General features: G+C 35.1%; 1 protein-coding gene across 3 annotated transcripts in view; it reads right to left on the reverse strand.

Moving 5' to 3' along the window:
• Nucleotides 1-3,719: 3,719 nt before the first annotated feature.
• ADAMTS6 (ADAM metallopeptidase with thrombospondin type 1 motif 6) overlaps nt 3,720-19,245 on the reverse strand; it is a 151,987-nt gene continuing 136,461 nt past the window's right edge. For all 3 annotated transcript variants that reach the window (XM_086770429.1, XM_086770428.1, XM_086770426.1), the window contains 4 exons: nt 15,866-16,070; nt 11,356-11,532; nt 9,975-10,131; nt 3,720-3,884 (listed from right to left, as the gene is read on the reverse strand). In XM_086770429.1, coding sequence (XP_086626555.1) covers nt 3,775-3,884; nt 9,975-10,131; nt 11,356-11,532; nt 15,866-16,070 — 649 coding nt within the window. In that variant the 3' untranslated portion in view covers nt 3,720-3,774. The remainder of the gene's footprint in view (nt 3,885-9,974; nt 10,132-11,355; nt 11,533-15,865; nt 16,071-19,245) is intronic.

The following is a 19,245-nucleotide window of genomic DNA, read 5'->3' on the forward strand; positions in this document are numbered from 1 at the left end:
ATCTCTCAGCAACAGTGACCTAATCACTAAGTCTTCCAAAATGACTTTCTTCTTTATATTTAAAAAAATGGCTTCAGATAAACTTCAGATAGAACCTTAAATGCTCAATGCAAGAAGGACACTTTATTTTTATCGTTATTATTGATTGGCTGGTAATGAAATAATTCCAAGAAGTACAAGATATTTTGCTGCCATTAATTTCATTCTTGATCTACATTATTGCTTAGGCTAAAATATTATCTAATAATGCACATGATCATGTTCTCCACTTTTCCTTTTCCTTATTGTTTTGCTCATATATGACAAACATTGCTGCTGCCAAGGACAAGATTCTGGCATAACATACAGATGTTACTTGAAAGAAAATATCTTATATATATTTTGATGCATCTGACGAAGCAAATGTTAAGCATACAGAATTCTAGTAACTCTAAGTCAGGGAACAGACAACTGTACTATGGGTATAATTCTTAAAAGCTGTGGTTTTATTTTACTAAATTATCTATGTTAAAAACATATCTGTGCCTGGTGTGGAATTTCACTGCATCAAGTGTTACAATATTTTTTTTTTTTTTCATTACAAGCAGGAGAATGCATGTAGAACAAGTGTTAAGAAACATGACAATAAATTAGAATATAATTTACAAAAGCAAAAATAATAATAAAGTAACAGTGTACCACATTAATACTGAGTATAAAATAATAAGCAACTAATCACAATAATACAAAGATAATTTCAGTTTGTATTATTAAGGATATCTATGTGACATTCACTCCATTACAAAGTTCCTAATGAAATGGACTATTTTGGGGTGTATACACCTTGAGGGGTTAATCTCTAGATTTTTCATTCTGTTTTGATCTTCTTCAGCTGATAGTATTGCTCAGTGGATGTACTGGCACCAGACTGATTTTTACATTTCGTATTCTACTATTTGATTCTAGGCATGTCATATTATAGCCTATACAAATAGTCCTATTGTCACTATTTAGAAATACAACACTATTTAGCTTAGATTATATAGATGGCTACAGTGTAGCAGCAGCAATGATCTGTGCTGTGGAAACCAATGATTTTTCTTTGAATTAGGTTTCATTTTTCGGTCTTAGTCTGAAGCGTTGCTTAGTTTGTAAATCCACATACATTCTGTGTTTTGTTCCCTTTAACAATACAGTTTGACATTGCTCCAGGGAGTTTTTTAAATTCCAACCTCAGTGCTGTTATGTTGCAGAGTAAACATCGGACTCCCTAGTGTTCTAGCACCAGTAAGAGAGCAAAATGTGTCTTTGCAAAACACTCCTTACAATTTTACTGTCCTAAGTGAGGTAAAAAAAAAGGTTTCTTTTGAATACATCCAAAACCCTTTTCTTGGTAGCTGAAAAGACACATTAGCTGATAAACAAAATCATGCCCTGGAGAAAACCAGACCCTGATACAAACAGGTCTCTTGCTTAGGGATTGCTGTAGCAACCCTTTTCCCTTTTATCGTATTTTTGACCTAGCCAGGGCATGCTAGCACCAAGGTGTTTGTCAAAAGGATATAGAAAGTCAATTCACTTAACAGAGAAGGATTACATACTGCCCTTAATCCCTATGTGCAACTCCCTAAAATTGGAGTTTTTTAATCTACTGGTGTCAGTTTTAACAGGAGTTGTTCACATGGTGATGAGAGCAGCAGACAAGCATATGTGAATACACGCAAGCCAACTGAAAATGAATTCCACTGGTCACAGGCGTATGGAAGTGGAAATACTGGCAAGAGGTAGCAGATGACAGGAATCTGATGGTCATGAATATGCGGGCTACACAGAACCCCACAGATTGTCAATATGTTGGGGGGATTTCATAGCATGAGTCCTGTTAACAATATCTATTATTCCATGTTAATTCACCATAGTAAATAGTGTGCAACAGATTTGGCCTGTTATTGGTAAAATACACTATACACTTGAATCTCATGATATTCGGAAATTAGTTTTCACTGAAGAGAGTACTTTTTTTAAAAAGTGCTATTTGAGTTAGAATTTGTTACATGTTATTGTTCACATAATTTTAATTGCACTTCAACAAAGGAGGCATAGTTGGACACAAAAGCACATTCATCAAGTACCTGCTGCAAAATGCAAGTCTTCAAGTACAATATACTAATATGAACAAGTACCTACTTTCCTTATCTCCTTGTTGAGTCTGTTACTGAAAAGTGAAGGGGAAGAGGAGCACATCAAGTAACTTTTAAATGGTAGATTCTTGAATGTGACTTGCTTAAGTAGTTTGGTTTCACATTTAAAATGCAAAGTATTTGGTGAATACTAAAAATAGGGTAATATGAAATAAGTGGAGTATGGCAGCAGAATAGTTAAGGCATCTAAGCTACTAATCCAGAGGCATGAGTCTGATCCATTCTCATGCTGAAAGCTGCCCCTAGCTTTAAATATGGTCCAGCTTTAAATATGTACCTGGCCATTTAGGTGAAGGTGGTCAGATTTCATTCTAGCCATCCCTTTTCCAGTGTGCCTTACTCCTAACAGTCCAACAGGCCTCTTGGCTCAAGCACGCTTTTGACTTCTCGTTTGAACAGAATCTAGCTACCTCCACGAGTCGCTTATTCTTTGGTTGTAATCCTTCCCCCAAACTGCATATTCACATATTCTTTCTCATAAACAAATGCCCTTCTGCTATGGTATCAAAGAAGAGAACATCTGGAATCCATTTTAACTTTCAAAGGACTGTTGCTATTACACAGTAGGTTTATCTTTTGCACCGGAATTCCTTAGTTTTGGAGAATCAAAAGTAACATACAAACTAGATCTAGATGCCCACTAAATTGTTTCTTTGTGGCTACTGTTGTAAACAAAAGTGAGCTGGAGTCCAAGTGTAAGTTCTAAGCAACCTGTATGGTAGGAGTGAAGGAGCTGGCAATATGGTCTTCACCACTGTTGGAGTCTGCCTCCTCCATGATATTGAAAAATGTTCCCTTTCAGCAAAAATCTCAGCTTCACTTGTACTATGGTAAGATGGCTATAAACATGCAACACAGATTTAATTTTGTTTCATAGCACACTTGTATTTCATGCACCACTGCAATAACCGTTGCACCTCTTAAAACTAAGTCCCTCATGGTTGTTATATTTAGTATAGCTTTATATATGGCTCACAGCAGTGTTCAGGAAATATGGATTACTCCAAAGGGAATTAGGTGGAATGAAGGAAAAATAAATTTTTTTAAGATTTCTGCTCCTTAAATAACATTTCCAAGCTCATTTTATAATTTAAATTGTGGTGCTGTGTTGTGAGATAAAATAGTTAACATTTTTAAGCTATGACTTATAACATTTTTTTGATTCTTCTTTACTTCCATAGTAGGCTAAGTCATAACAGCTACATTTTAAACAGTTTTAAATACAAATGGATTCAGTGTCATTGCTAAGTCCATAATAAAAATTATTTTAATGGTCCAAGGAGGTAAACAGACTATTGGATTTAGTCAAAAGAACATAAATGTTCCACAGTAAGCTATTCTATATGTGTGTGTGTATCTTTCCAATTTGGCATCCCCTCCTTATATTGTGTCCAGCACTTTGGATTAATAAATCCCACTTCACAGAAGTTAAAATAATATTGAAATCCTGTCAGCTGGGGCTGACCAGTGGTTACGTTTTCCACAGGGTAATGCATTTGCAAGGACGTCAATCTTATTCCGCTGTGTGGCTCTCTTTGATGGACACTCTTCCACAGTGATGATATCAAGGCACGTTCCTGTGCTTTCTGTGGGGTCAGTGTCCTTGGCAGGTCTTGCAGCACATTTGTCTGAAGTATGCTCGACTGCAGAACTTGAACTTCAGCACCAGTGGGCAATATGCCACTTTGTTCACATCTTTGCACTCTAATAATTAAGAGTGATAAAAAGAAAATGTCAGAAATAAAAATTAAAGTAGAAAGAAAATGTGACATTTAACATCCTCCTCCTCTATCCGTCCACCTTGCCCTCTTTGTAACTATTTTTTCTAGTTCAGCCTAGAGCACACAATATATTTTTAGAAGCCATAAAAATGTTTGCAGGGCTTCTCTCCTAGACATTTAGAAGGGTGCCCACTTTGTTTTGGAAGAACTATCATTTATTGTGATAAATGATTACTTCAGACAGCTAGGAAATGTGATTCATTTTTCTTACAATACTTTTATAGCCTCTTTCTCAGGAATTATTTTATCCATCCATGAGAGGTTATCCAAAATCTAATACGACTTGCACTATTTGGTACCATGCCTCTGCATTTGTAACAATCCTTGAAAGGGAATGTGCATTGCAGCTAACAGAGACGGAGAAAACGACGAGTGTTATGAATAAAGGCACCAACAGGCTGAGTTCAGTGACTGGACTGAACGGTGGATTATACTTTGAACTTGGTTCCACACATCCACAATTTTTTTTATGCAGGAAGAAAAGCCACTTTTTATGCCTGTAATAGACACGTAAAAGCTTTTTTTTCACACTTGCGTTTTCCTTATATGCTGGGCTTACTGCCTCAGCAGCCCTTGTCACACCGGCAGGTAACACTCCCAGGAAGGGAGAACAAGAGCTTAACCATGTGGAGGAAGGACTCCTTCTCTTCCAACCCATACAGGTTGTATCTGAAGTGACTTGTGGAGGTACATTACAGGAGCACTGCTGGACTGTGCTGTGGTTATCTCTAGCTCAGTTTTCTTTCTGTAGAAAGAAGGTAGGAATAGGGAATGGAATACTTTGGTCCATGCCCAGTTCTTACAGGTGGAGATACAGCTGTATCTGAGAGCTCAGGAGTACAATCAGGTTCTACAGCTCAGATGTCACTGCTGACCTCTTTTGCACTGAAGTCAATGCGGTGATAGACACCTGATAGGCGGTTTTAGTCAAAAGTATTTGCCCAGTTCTTTCCAGACTGATATTAAAATAGGACTTTGGCAAAGAGCTTTGCTTCATAGGTAGGAAGAGATGTATACAGAGAAAAAGTAAATCCCACAAGTTTGAATTACAAAAATTATGCAATAGGAAGAATGATATTAGATTAATTTGTCAGAAAATAGTTTATCTCAAAAGAAAGTTGTATTTACTCTTTTAAGGTTGCATTTGATACTGGCTTGCTCCTATAATGGTTCTCAAATTACAATAGCTATAAAGAAAATGCAAATAAAAAGGAGAACAAACTAGCAGTACTTTGACCATTATCGTATTTTGTACTGATGTGATAGCTAGAAGTGAAGACTGGAGGGCAGGATGCTCTAAGGCCTGACAGAACAACAGTCCTTGACTCCGAGATGTCTGTAAGCCAAATATGAAAGAGACAACAGACACAGCAAAAAGGTAAGAATAGAAAAAAGTAATAGTTAAATAATTCAATAATAGTGAATATTATATATCAATATATTAATATATAAAAAATAATTCAGTAATAGTGCAACAGTCAGCATGTACAATCATTCAGCTACTCCCATTTGTATTCCTTATACATGCGATCTCCTAGTATGTTATTTTTGCTCTGATTCAGGTAATTATGGACAGTGCATTCATGCTCCAAGTGTGCTGTAGTAGCAAGTTAAGAGCAATGAGAATTTTTGGTATTTGAACCTAGAAAAGCATTACTGAGGCTGAACTTCAGGGTCTGTACTGAACAGTACTTCAATAATGACAATATTAATGCTTTTAGATAGATAGTAGAGGTCATTAAATGATTTAAACTTTCATTAACACAAATACAGTGCTTACATTGTAATTTTTTTACTCCACCAACCCAATGTTTTACATGCTACTTTTCTATTTTTTTAATTCTCAGTTTGGAAACAGAATTGGATGTGAAGAGAAAAAACATTGCGGGTAGCTGGTCGAAACAGATGTATTTCTCTATTAGTAACCACACATGTTCACTGTGTTTCACCGAGTTTCAAAAACTCTTCCCAAAATAGGTCAAATACCTTCCAGACATATTTTAGGTCCTTGTGTTTGTGAAGACTGGGAATACAGGACAGACAGATTGTGAATTATAAATGAAGTAAGGAATCATGATAAGATGTAAAAAGTCCACTCAATCCCAAAAATAGCCCTCATACACACTGTATTTAGTTAATAACGGTGAAGCAAATGACTGCATTTTTGCTAAAAGTAGGATTTGAAATTATCCTATTTCATGTTTTTTTAAGTTATTCTTCCTCTTGACTAAAACTGGACCCTGTTCATCCAATGCCATTTGGACAGCAGTGAGACAATATTCGTGAAGTTGCCCACAACTTCTGTTTTAAAAATCAGTTTTGAAATAGATATAGTGGCTGATGAAGTAGCCTATACTTCACAGGACTGTAGCTGAATGGAGGAGGTTTAGCTGAGCCCTTTTTGTTCCTAGGAACTACTGTTAGTAAGTTTCAGTAAACTACATGTATTAAACTCTCCCTTCCTGAACTTTGTGGCTAGATCAGACAATATTATGCTATTATCATGTTACAGTAGTAAAATCACAAAAAAATCACTGTGCCTTCAGCTAAAGAGACTGCAAAGTCTTATCACATAAAATACAAGGAAAGCTGAAACAACACAAAAATAGGTAAAATAATTTTTCAGATAAAGTTTCAGATGGCATTTAGCAGTCTGGATTTAGCAAACATGTTTACTTAAGAGAATAAAATAATTCTGAATATATTTCAGATAGTGTGGTACATGGTGCTTGTAGTTCACTTCCAGCAGCAAATGCAGTGTTACCCTACTCAGTTACAACTCTTCAAAATCTTATATACAGTATTCTAAATCACCACTGAAGAGCTTAAAGAAAACAGAGATAAAGCAGATGTAAAACATGACATGATATATTTTAAATTTTTTTTTACTATTTCTGTATCCCCAAAATTTTGACTCTTATTTTATTAAACAACCCACTCTTTCTGCAAGAAAGTGCTTCCAAACTTCATCAACATAATCATTATCCTGCAGAATGGCTCAAGCTTCCACAAAAACATGTATGTTCTTATCTTGGGTTAGCAAAATTAAATTGCCAGAAACTGCTGAATGGGTTCCATAGGCTGCGAGCACCAGAGTTTGACAAGCAAAGGGAATCAGGAGGTTTGCCGGGGTTTGAAATAGGAAGGGAATCCCCTCAGGTAGTCTGACTCTGCTGCAAACCAGTGACCTGCTGCTGACGTTGCTTTTGCCACACAGTGGGGCCCAAAGCACAAGGCAGTGCTACTAAGTGGTATGTGGACAAAGTCTCCGCGTGCAAGCAGGTATGCTCTGCTATACACATGCACTCTCAAGGGGCATAACCCTCCCTCTGAGAGACCTGACTCCTTCCCTGAAACCCAAATATTGATACACAGTTCACATCCCACTGCACCTGGAGAGAGAAGCAAGCACAATATGTCCCTCCCACAAATACATTCACAAGGAAATATCAGAACTCAAATATTTCTTTCTTAGAAAGTATTCTTTCCAAAAATAGTTGTGCTCTTTAGGATTAAGTATTTCTTGAAATCATACAAGTTTTCCATCATCTCTAGTATGCTGAAAAGATATGTCTCTCTGTTTAAAGGCTAACACTTTACTAATACCAGAGATGTCAGTTCCTCTTGTGTCTAAGAGGATCTTCTTAAGGAAGAAAATGTGCAAAACATGCACATTATTCTGCAAATCCTCAGTTTGTGCTTCTTATCTTCAGTATTTAATAGTAGCTCTGAAATGTGTATAAATTAGAATACAGATTTAAGAAATTCTTACAAAAGTATAAAAAATACCATGAAGACAACATTTTTGTCTAATTTTTGGATAGGGCACCCATAGTATTTCATGGATTGCAGCAAGGTTCTCCTGAAAGGATGTTGGTATTTTAAATTGTTAAACAAACTCTGAGATTACATTTACTTTTGAGCATTTGAGCCACTTAATCACTTACAAATAATAAGTGGTTTCCAGTAAATACCTTCAACGTGGGACATAAGCAAAACCAGGATGCTAAGTGGCAATGTGTTGGGAACTGTATCTATTGGAAGAGACTGTGCTATATATTTTACCCCTTGACTTTTCCTAACTGCACTAACGAGGCTGCTTGGCTATCAGTAAGGAGTTGGCTCACATCTGGCCCACTCAGAGTGCAGGCCAAAAAGCTGAAGTCCATCTGGAATACTATGTAAGTGATTTCCAACATTTTCTATTTGTGGATCCCAGAAATTTTCCAGTGAAGGTGTAGGTCCCTGAAAAACATTATTACCAACAGGTTTACTTTTCATAGTTATCCTGCACGGTTCCACTGTAATGGGGTCCACAGCCACCCAGTGTACACAGATCACACACAGAGAACCCTTGATTGTATTCATCTATAGGAGATGAGAATACTGAAGAATTACTAATGCAATGACTATAAACAACAACATTATCTTGTCATCTTCAAATTAAGAGGACACTGGGACTAAATCATGCCCGCTTACAAGTACTTCATTACCTTCCTTACCTTGGAAAAAGTCAACATCTGCGTTTGGAAATAAAATATCATTTAGTCTTTGAGCTTTAAAGGGCACAAAGTTTCCTAGATTGACAATCATCATGTAAAGATTACTTGAGAGCACTAATGTAAAAATAGGAATTAATGCAACCAAAGAAAATTCTATTATGAAGATGTTTTTAAAATGATAACATGGGATAATAAGCCTCTACTTAAAATTAAAACTTTCAAGCAGTAAGTTACAGTGCTCATGCATTGAATCATCAGTGTATTTCTGGGAAGACTTTAGTATGCTCTCAGTTCATCACAGACAGCTCCACTTTACAGACTTTTATGATAACTTTGAATCTATGGGGTGAACCTGAATAAGTACAGTAAGTACTGAATGAATACCAAATCAGGGTAGACTGTAGCATAAATTTGCATTTTTTAAATCTAGAATGAGAGTATTTTTTCCATATAAACAGGATATTAAACTCCAATGTAGCTGGAGAACCTGTGTAAAAGACATTCCATTATATACTGCACAGAGATTAGTTATGTTAAAAGGAGCAGTGTTAGTGACATTGCAGTGAAGTAGTAAAAATTTAGGGAATATGAAAATTTAGGGAATAACTGTTTTAAAAGAACCATTATTGCTGTGCAATTTTTCTTTATTTTTGGACATGTGTGTTTTGGTATTTTTTTTACTTCCTTTTCTGCTTTCACATAAAATGAAATGTACTCATCTGGGGAGCAACTATTCTAAATTTTTTACAATCAATGGGGAAACTTTTTTTTTATTGTCTAGGACTTAAATTCTACTTCAAAGATAGCATTTCCTAATAGGTTGGCTTGGACAATTTATGAGTTCAGATCTGGAGCCTTTCATAAACATTAGTATGGCTATTTTGACATCATTATCTAACATATCCTTTAGCAAAAATATGTTGTGATGAAGCTACTTAATAATCTGATTAGACTGTATCATATAAAAAAATACTGCAATTATTTCAAACAGGCATTATAAGACCAAGAAATGAAAAGTTAATTAGAAGAAGCTGACAAGTAAGTCAAAGTACATGAACAGGCTTGTAGTAGCATGTAGCATTATATCTGTGGCCCCAGTCTTTCAATGAACATGTAATTAACTATTTTTGCCACTACATTCCTATGTTAACCACTGATGGAGCATGTAGAAGCTCAGTGGATTAGCAGGATATCATGCTTCCTCTGCTATTATGGACATTTTCACTGATCCAATAAAGAGACCGGAAAATTAATGACACAAAACAATAGTATTTTGTCCATGACTTCAGCTATATAATTTTAAGTTTTTTTTTTTAACAAAGAACCTGTGTGTAGGTTTTTATTGACTTCACCTTTCGACTACAAACACTAATTAGAAAATAACTGTAAAAAATTCATTCACAGTCTGAGAGATGATGTCATGTAGACTTTTACTAATAAATTAATGCAGTAATACCGACCATGCCACTTTACTCTTTCCACAATAAATTATATTAAGATGGCAAACTTACCTTCTGTGTTGGAAATGGGAGTACTGTCACATTTACTTTCACACTGCTGCATTGATGGAGGTCTAAGTGTTTCTGAACACTCGCTGGATGCTTGTCCGGTGTATGAAAGGCACTGTACTGTTCTCATCTGTTGCCCAAGACCACACTGTGCAGAACACTAAAAATAAGAAAAATAAAAAAGTAAAATAACTTGGACTGAATTTTTAAATATAAAACAAGATAACAGGAAAGCAATCAGGAACAGTATACATGCACAAATTCTAAACAAGACAGGCATCTGAAGAGATTTGATTAACAGAGAAAATAATTTTCATAAAATAGTTCAGAATTTTTCTTTTTGACAGTATATGCAAGCACTTGTCTTTCAAAGTAAATAAAACACAATGCAATGTTGGGTCCCTGAACAGTTCAGATTTGAGGTATAAGAACATAATTTACACTAGTTCATATATCACATCTCAGTTTAAGTGCATGTTTTCAAAAGAGGAATAGTAACTTCAGAATAAAGAAGAAAAGCTAAGGAGAACAAGAATTCAAATCTGCTAGTGGACTTGTTTAAGGAAAAAGAAACCATATTTCAAATAAAAATACTTTGCTGTTCCAAAATATTTTTTAATTTCTATAATTAAGCAGTGGTTTTAGTACAATATTAACTTAAGATACATGCACATCTGGATAACTACCATAAAATAAAAGTTGATTAGACTGTAATACCACAAATTATTGTCCCTTGGTTAGTTAAGCTAAAGTGTTATATTTTCATTAGTGGGAAATTACTTAACAACCTTAGAAACTGAAATGTCAATTTATTATTTTAAAAACAGGCCATCATAACTGAGATGCAAAACTTTAAAAAAAGGAAAGAAACTCAGTATATTATGTTTAGAAACATCGAATAATAGCCTGTCCTGTAACAATTTAGCTCCCTGTCTGGTAATTCAGTATATTTTATATAAAATAATATATAGATTTCAAAGGTTTTTTGGCACCTATATATATAGATCTTACTAAAATAGGAATTTGCTTTGTATTACCATCATGTTTCTCAAGGAAGTTAAATGTGTTTTAAAATACTAAACCTTGCATCATTGTTGTATGCCAAAATCCCCTTCCAAAAAACCTGTAATAAGGGCTATTAAGTTTTTTTTAAATGCATACAGAAACTTATCCAGTAGAAACTACATAGCTGTCAGCAAATCCTCTATAGTTCAGCAGACAGCTGTCATTCAAAATCACATTTCAATCTGAGATAAACAGTGGAGAAGCTTTTCTTTCAGTCAAGGTAACCATCTCTGATGGTTCCACTTCCAGCAACATCTTATCCTTAGAAGGTGTTAATGTGTAGGAGACTAACAGCAATAACTTGTATGAACTATCTTACCTGTCCCCAGTCTCCAGTAACCCAGCGAGGAGGAGGACATCGGCCTAAACTACAGCGGATGCGGACTGGCGGCTTGTTTTCCTCTTGGCATTGAGCAGCTGGAAACGTTTTTAAAAGATCGCTGCTTTTGCACAGAACAATTCGGTGTTTGAATCCTGGGCCACACTTTGGTGTGCACTGAAAAAAATATCGATATAAATAAATAGTGAATATATAATTAAAAAGTCAATAAAAGTATCAGAAATGTTACTATTGGAAACAGGAGAATATATATATATGGTCTTTATATAAATAAATTATAAATCACAATTTTCCCAAGATGATAATGATAATTTTTAAATGTTTAGAAATACAAACAAGCTGACTGATGTTTGCTTTATTAAGTTCAAGTTTTCATAAGTTTTAATTTCATAAAAAGGTATTTCCTTTGCTATTTATATCTAGGCTATGGTGTTACTATTTATTTTTATGTATAAGAGCCTTTAGGTTAGGTTTAAGAAAAGCACTTTGCTGCAAAGTAGAAAGATCCGTCACATGTGACATTATTATAAAACAAACCTGAGTGCGCATTTCAGAAATAAAAGTAGACCTGTGTTATTAGTATGACCTTAGTATAGTCTTTCTCCACCTCACTTACAGACTACTGAGCTAAAACAAACACATTTTTTCTCAATAAAAATATGGGAAGATAAATGCTTTACTGGATTCCATCGAAAACAGAGTATTCAGATAGAAATATCGGACTCTGTCCTAATGCTTGCTTTTCTCTCCTATTTAAATTTTAATTCTGTTTTCACACTGTTTGAGTACACCCCTGTTTTCATTTTCATACTTCTACCAGGAAATCATATGAATACACATATCTAAATGTTTATATGTATATTAGTACAAGGATTTTAATACATTATATTTTTGGGAAGCCTGAACAGAGAGAAAAAAAAAAGTTATTTTTCTCATTATATTAAAAGAGTATCATCAGTCAAGACAGTTTGCCAACCTACACCAGGCAAAATTCATATTAGGAAGAAGATAGCACTTTTTCACGATCCTGATTAAATACCATCACAATCAGAAGCTTAGCAGAGTTTTAATCTTTAGACTAGAATGATTTTTGTTCAAAGTTATAACATGCTCCTGCTGGATAAAAGCCTGGATATGAAGGCCTTAAAAAGTTGTTCAAGCTTCTCATGAGGGTGGCAATGTTGACAGTGCTAAGGATATATTACTGAGCAATGTCTCAAGGAAGTAACTAAAGGGCAATAGCATATAGACAACATATATCTATGGCTCTGTAACTTGTCATACGGCTCTGTAACTCGTCATACAGATACTATTATTTCTTAGTACTGAGATGATGCCTAGATATTCCAATCAGAAGAAAAGTGCTGTGATAGTGGATGCAAAGAGCTTACAAACTATCAATGTCACAGATGTGGTATGGTAAGAGTCTTCAACTGAACATCCCCTCCCACTCATCCATTCTTTCCTTCCCAATCCTCTCCTTTCTGCTCTAAGTAAGATTCATTTTCAAAAGGCTGGAATATACTGCACCTTTTCAAGTAGGGACAAGGACCATTTAATACCTTTTCTGCCTTGATTTTGGTGCCCTGCTTCTTCTGTGAAATGCTGGCTATCAGTGAGTTAACATAAAATATTGTTCTGCATGTAGAACAACACACACTTTAAGATTAACAGTGGCATTTCTACATTTCTTGAGGTCTTGATCAACACTGAGAAAAGCTGCTGAAAGAAACTGCTTTTCTACAGTTTTCAGGATATGAAGCTGACAATTTTTTTTAGAACTGATTAAAAAAATCTGTTATCTTAAACTGAATAAAGCTAGAGAAAGATTGAAGTATAGTCTGGAAATTACTTTTCTGTTTTATGATAGTAGATTATTTTTAAAAGCTGGTACAAATAACAGAAGATTCATAATATAAGCAAAAGTATCTGATAAATTAATGAAAACAGAAAAAATTTCAGAAGTTCACATGATATTGTAGAATATTCTTCTTTGATACAAAAGCTCACTAAAAAGGCATGTCATTCATAATTCCTTACAGAATAAAACCAGTTGAACACTACAGCAAATTGTCACATTTTTGTTTGTTCAAAGTAAAATAATGTATATAATAATTAAAAAATTGTCTACAGAAGTAGTTTCTTCAGCTAAGAATAGATGGAGATTATACAAGTGTGAAATTCAGACAGTAATGTGAACAACAACAGCTTCCATGGCAGCTTACAGCACTGTATTTTAACATGCAGATATTACTACTTTTAAGTACTGTCATAATACTTAGACTACAATTATCTAATAGCTGATGGAGTCCCCACCATTTTTTGGAGATACAAAAAAGCTGTCTGGATACGGTCCTGGGTAACTGGCTTTAGGTGGCCTTGCTTTGAGCAGGGAGGTATTGAACAAGATGACCTTCAGAGGTCCCTTCCAACCTCAACCCTTCTGTGATTTAGAGAACTGTATTACCTGTAGTAACAAATTATGGTAAGAGCTGTTCTGTACGACTTCTATGGGTGCTCACAGTGATGCTAGAAGGCTTCCTTCTTTACATTTTGAATTTCTAGAGACTGTAACAACTTTTGGAGCTAAAAGTATCTGTGGATAGAATAGCTGTGTGCAACTACAGGTACATCAACCTTCTTTATAGTATCCAGTGATTTATCTTTTACTTTGAATGAAAGGCTGTTTAAACCTAGGCAAGTACACAGAAATTGGGATACAGTGAATCATGGGTATATCACTAGCAGATAATTCCAGTTTATTTTAATAGTCTCCATTCATTTTTTTAGATAAAGGAAGTGGAACAGTTCTAACCTACCTGGGATCCAGTAAAGTACTTGAAAGAGGGATGACAACTGGGTGAAGTTTAGGAATCAAGAGATGCTACTTGCAAAGACCTTGTAGGATCAGTCATATAACTGATCTGATTCACATTTCATTCCAGTCTAATTAATGATGTTCATACAAAAGCAGTTTCAGTTATTCACTGCTTCTGAAATTACTGAAACTAGCAGATAGCACAGGTAACTAACTGACGTTGATGCTACAGAGGTATGCTATACAGAAAGAACTGGACAACCATGAAGACATTAATAATTGAAATGAAGTGAATTTTGGCAGTATGACATGCAAAAGCATGCAATTCGGAAAAAAAAGTAAAAGAAAAAAAGAAAAAAAAGAAAAAGAAAAAAGGAGGATAAAGATTTGGATATATTAACAGAGTGTAAGATGACTTTATGTGATAAATATGTGATAGCTGTGGGTATATTGATACACTGTACATTATGTGTATTTTCAGTAGTGGCAGGAAGCAAAAGAATGAGGCCAATGTGAAACCTCCTCTGGGATAATATATACATTTAACTCCAGTCATCCACTCCCAAAAAGTTGACTTCAAACTGAAACACGAAAGCAGAATGTGATCAAGATGAATTAACTTCTGATGAATAATAGCTGGAAAGGAAAAAGGGCATTTTCAGATGAAAAAAAAAAGCAAACAGGTATAAACTGGCATGGAACTAGAATATTAGAGCACTTCTTGCAATTCAAAGATTGAAGTTAAGGAATAGTTTTCCTAGAAGCAGTGAGACAAACTTCCAAATTAATTAATTTTAATACACAGTTTAATCAACTTCTGAAAGCAATTATATGATATGGCTGCACTTCACACCAAAAACACAGACATGGGAACTCAGGAAATCCTAACTTGTAAGTACTCCAAAGGGTACTTTGAGACAAAAAGTGGGATGAGATGGGAGTCCAGGATAGCAAGGATCTGAAAAGTATACAGACATTTTTGCACTCCAATTTGGAGATGATGCAGTCCCATTCAAATGTATCTGCTTTTCCTTTCAGCTGCACTGGTTCACATTCTTCAAATTTAATACTTGAATCAGTATAAGCTACAGTATAAACTTGGCTTATACTGTAACATATATCACCATACTTAATGCTTAATACTTATCACCATACTTATTCCTTAACAAAGAGAATACCAACTTTCAGGTCTGCCTCTTGAAGCATGTTACTAAGAAAGGTTATGCTTTACATCAGTTACTTCAGGAAAAAAAAAAAGTTTATTCTAGCTTCTGACATTGTAAACCCATTATATCTACTATCCAGCTGTTTGCCTGTTCAAAAAACAATGGAAATTGCTTTTTTTCTTTGAGACAATTATCTCATACCAAATAGATATTCTAGCAGGTTTTTTTTTGTTTCACTGAGGGTTTTTTACTACTTTACTATTCTGGTTTTTATTTTACTATTCTTCTACTATGATTAATAAAAAAAGGTCATAAACATATGAAAAAACAACAGAACTGACAACACAGAGGGAAAGAAAAAAGAAAAAAACACTTCAATAATAAATCTATGAGGTTTTGAATTTCTTATTAATCCTCTGCTTAGCAAGCAGCGATAGAAAATATACCAATATTCAGAGCTCTTCCCTCCACTATTACCAATGAGCTAACAGAAAAATTTCCTTACTTCTGACCAGTCCAAAGCAACCCACTGTGGGGGACAAGACTGATTGTTACAGGGCTCCTTTTCAATAGGACGGTGTGTTAAACAGTTGGTATTGTCCAGAGTCTCCTCCTCAGAAGGTCCAATCTTTCTGATACAGAGAACTGTTCGTGAACGCATTCCTCCATCACAGGTCTTACTGCATTCTGACCAATCTCCTATAAACCACCTGGATAGAAAAAGTTAGGAGACTCACTTAATGCATTTCAGAAACAGATCACGGCACAAGCCCAGAAATCAAATACTTTAAATTACTGAACCTAAATCATTGTGAATAATACATGTATTTACAGTGAAATAAAAGTAGAAACTTATTGGTCTTTTTACTGAACATTTTAATTCATGCTTCACTACCATAATATCTTCCAATAATACTACTTTGTGTTTTTCTAGAGCAGCAATTTCCAGCCTAGGCTACAGCAGTTAGAAAGGAGTGTTGAGTCTCACAAAATTACAGCTATTTAAGTAGTAACTTAAACTTGTACTGAACTTGCCTGAAATTATTTATCTGAAAATGGCTTGCAACTGCAAGTGTTCGGGACCCACTGCTGTAGCTTACAGTAGAAGATAAAAGCCAAGATAGTGGCAAAATATTCTTATTTATTAGAGTAAGTAAAGTTAACATTAGCAAAACATCATTTAATCACATAAAAAATGACCTCAACAAATATTTTTTTTTCTACTGATGAATGGTTAATGTAGCTCTATTCACTGGAAATGTGTCTTCATTTTGTTGAGCACATTTCATCTTCAATATTTCATATGTTGATTAGATACACTTGCCTGAATCATCCTTGCAAAGGATGAAGGTGAAGTCTAGTACGTTATCACATGTTGCTAACATGCCAAAAATGCAGGCATGTCAGTCACTGTGCATGTTCCTAGAGGTATACTTGGAGCTTCCTCATAAGGTTTGTCATTTTATGAAGTCTCTGCCAAAAAAAACCATGCTGCTATTCTGTCTTGTGTTACAGAATGTGTAATATATTCTAATATGAACCTAGGTCGATACAGAGATGCAAACAAATATGTCATATTCTGTCATTAACTTCCCAGCAAAAGAGAATTAATTTGTGATTCTTCACCACCAAATTTATGCTTTTACCACTGTAGGGAGAATTAGAAGTTCTCCAGAGCTTTGGAGAGACTGAAGTGTTAATTTTTAGTTGGTACTATGATTTGTTCAAGCGCATTCTCACGCACCTTTAATGTTTATACTGTATGACAAGACAGCACTATTCATAATTCATAGAACTATGACAGTTACCTATACGGTTTATTGAAGTCTGGAACATTAAGAGCTACTTATTGTAACGACAAACAAAATATTGTGAACGTAGTCTTTGCTGCTGCTCAGGGACATCAAGCATAATGTAAACGGCATTTAGTTACAAAAAGTAACATTTTCATAACTTTTGGTATATACGAAGAGGGAAGTGGAATTGTGTTAATTAAAAAAGGAAATATTTGGCAACTCTATGTAAAGAGTAAGTCTTCCTTGTGCTAAATCTTCTAGTCAAAAGGGTCAAACTTCTTTGGGTAACTGTTATTTGAACAGCCGCCTTCTACACTACTTACAGGATCAGGAATAAAGAACCCTTCCTTAGGAGTCTGGCACTTTGTGTCACCCTGTGGGGAACATTAGAATGGAAGCAGATGTGGGCTGAACGGCTCTGACATATTAAAGCAGATGCCGATTAATAAACACTTTCTGAATCTTGATGGCTTGAGTTTCACCACGTTCATCAATGTCCTTGCTGTACTGAATGGAGAATCCAGAAGTGTTCCACTCTGTGTGGTGGGTTTTTTTATCTTATTTTTGTTTTTTAAAGAACGTCAGTGAAAAAAACAAAAACAAAAACAAAAACAAACTAGTTTGGAATAACTATGTTACCATTACTTTTTCAAGTGCTAATTTGTTAATAGTTAAGCCATGCAAAGGAAGGGACATGGATGTGTTTGGTAAAAGGGAACTGACCAAACATGACCACTTCCCAAGCTCTGCTCTCAGATACATGGTGTGAGAGTTTAGTCAGTGTACTCACAGCCACACTAGGCAGTGTTATCCAAACACAACCTGAGTGCCTATCCTTGTAAGGTAAAAATGTATTTAGACACAGAATGTGGGGACAATGATTTAGACCTACTTTAGACCTGTTTGTGAGACAGCACATTCACATTCAAACATACTCAAGGTGAGAGCAGTGTAATGGCTTCATTTCTGTTTATGTCAAATGAATATGGCACATAACACAGGGGAAGTAAGTGTAGAAGACACTGCTCTGCCATCCTGCAACCAGACACCAAAACAGGGAAGCAGCTGATACTCTAGGAAGAAACTGGCTTCTTGAAGACCTGTTGGGATTTTAATGCATGATAATCTTGTCTCATTCCTCCCTGTGTCCTTCATGGTACAATCTTACAGTTTCTAAGACACATTTTAAAAAGACTGCAGTATTTCTTTATTGTGCAATATCTACATTAAATCACCATTAATGATTTTCATGCCAAATTAGAATATAACTACAGATTATCACCAAACTTAAACTAACCAGAGCTTGTGAATCAATAAACTGTTGTATCTCTTCCATTTTTTTCCACAAGTTTTATTTGTCTCAAAACATAAGAAGGATTTGTTGTGCATATGCTGAAATTTTTTTTTTCTGATACAAAATATCACAACTGTTTCTAAACAGCTTCTGTAGTAACATTAAGCTATGCTATAGGTCCTTGCCAGATTTCATGTTTCATGTTTGAAGAAATGAGCTGCTGTGTTTTTAATCATTTTTTCAATATATACCACACAGCTATCTTAGAAAACGTAACTAAACAGAGGTAACCAAGCAGGCACCTAATCCTAAAGGCACACAGCATTACTGTACAACCCAGAAAGTTCTTTGACAAAATTATTATAGCAAACAGTTTGGTCTACTAAGAAGTTTTTATGTTTGCAATTTCTCATGTGAACACTTCAACCTAGATTTTAATATAATATACTTTAAAATATGGCAAACATTTATTATGTAAAATAAATATCTATGGCAAAATTAGTCTCACCTCAAGAGTCTTCTGTCATGGTCCCCATTCTTAAGAATGGTCTGCAGTTCTACTCTGAGCACTATTCACCACATCTGACGCTTACACTCTAAGAAACTGCTTTGCTAATTTGTTTTTACTTACAACATCTGAGCTGCTTTGTGCCATTTAATCACCACTGTTCCTCAGTCAAATCAGGCCTCCTCTAAGACAAAGTATGAATTTTCCACAACTGATTTTGGAGGAACAAGAAACCACAGCCCAAAACCAAAACCAAACATCCTGGCTGGTAAGACAGAACCCTAATA

Source organism: Chlamydotis macqueenii, chromosome Z (assembly GCF_036417535.1).
Source record: "Chlamydotis macqueenii isolate bChlMac1 chromosome Z, bChlMac1.mat, whole genome shotgun sequence".
Classification (NCBI taxonomy): domain Eukaryota; kingdom Metazoa; phylum Chordata; class Aves; order Otidiformes; family Otididae; genus Chlamydotis; species Chlamydotis macqueenii.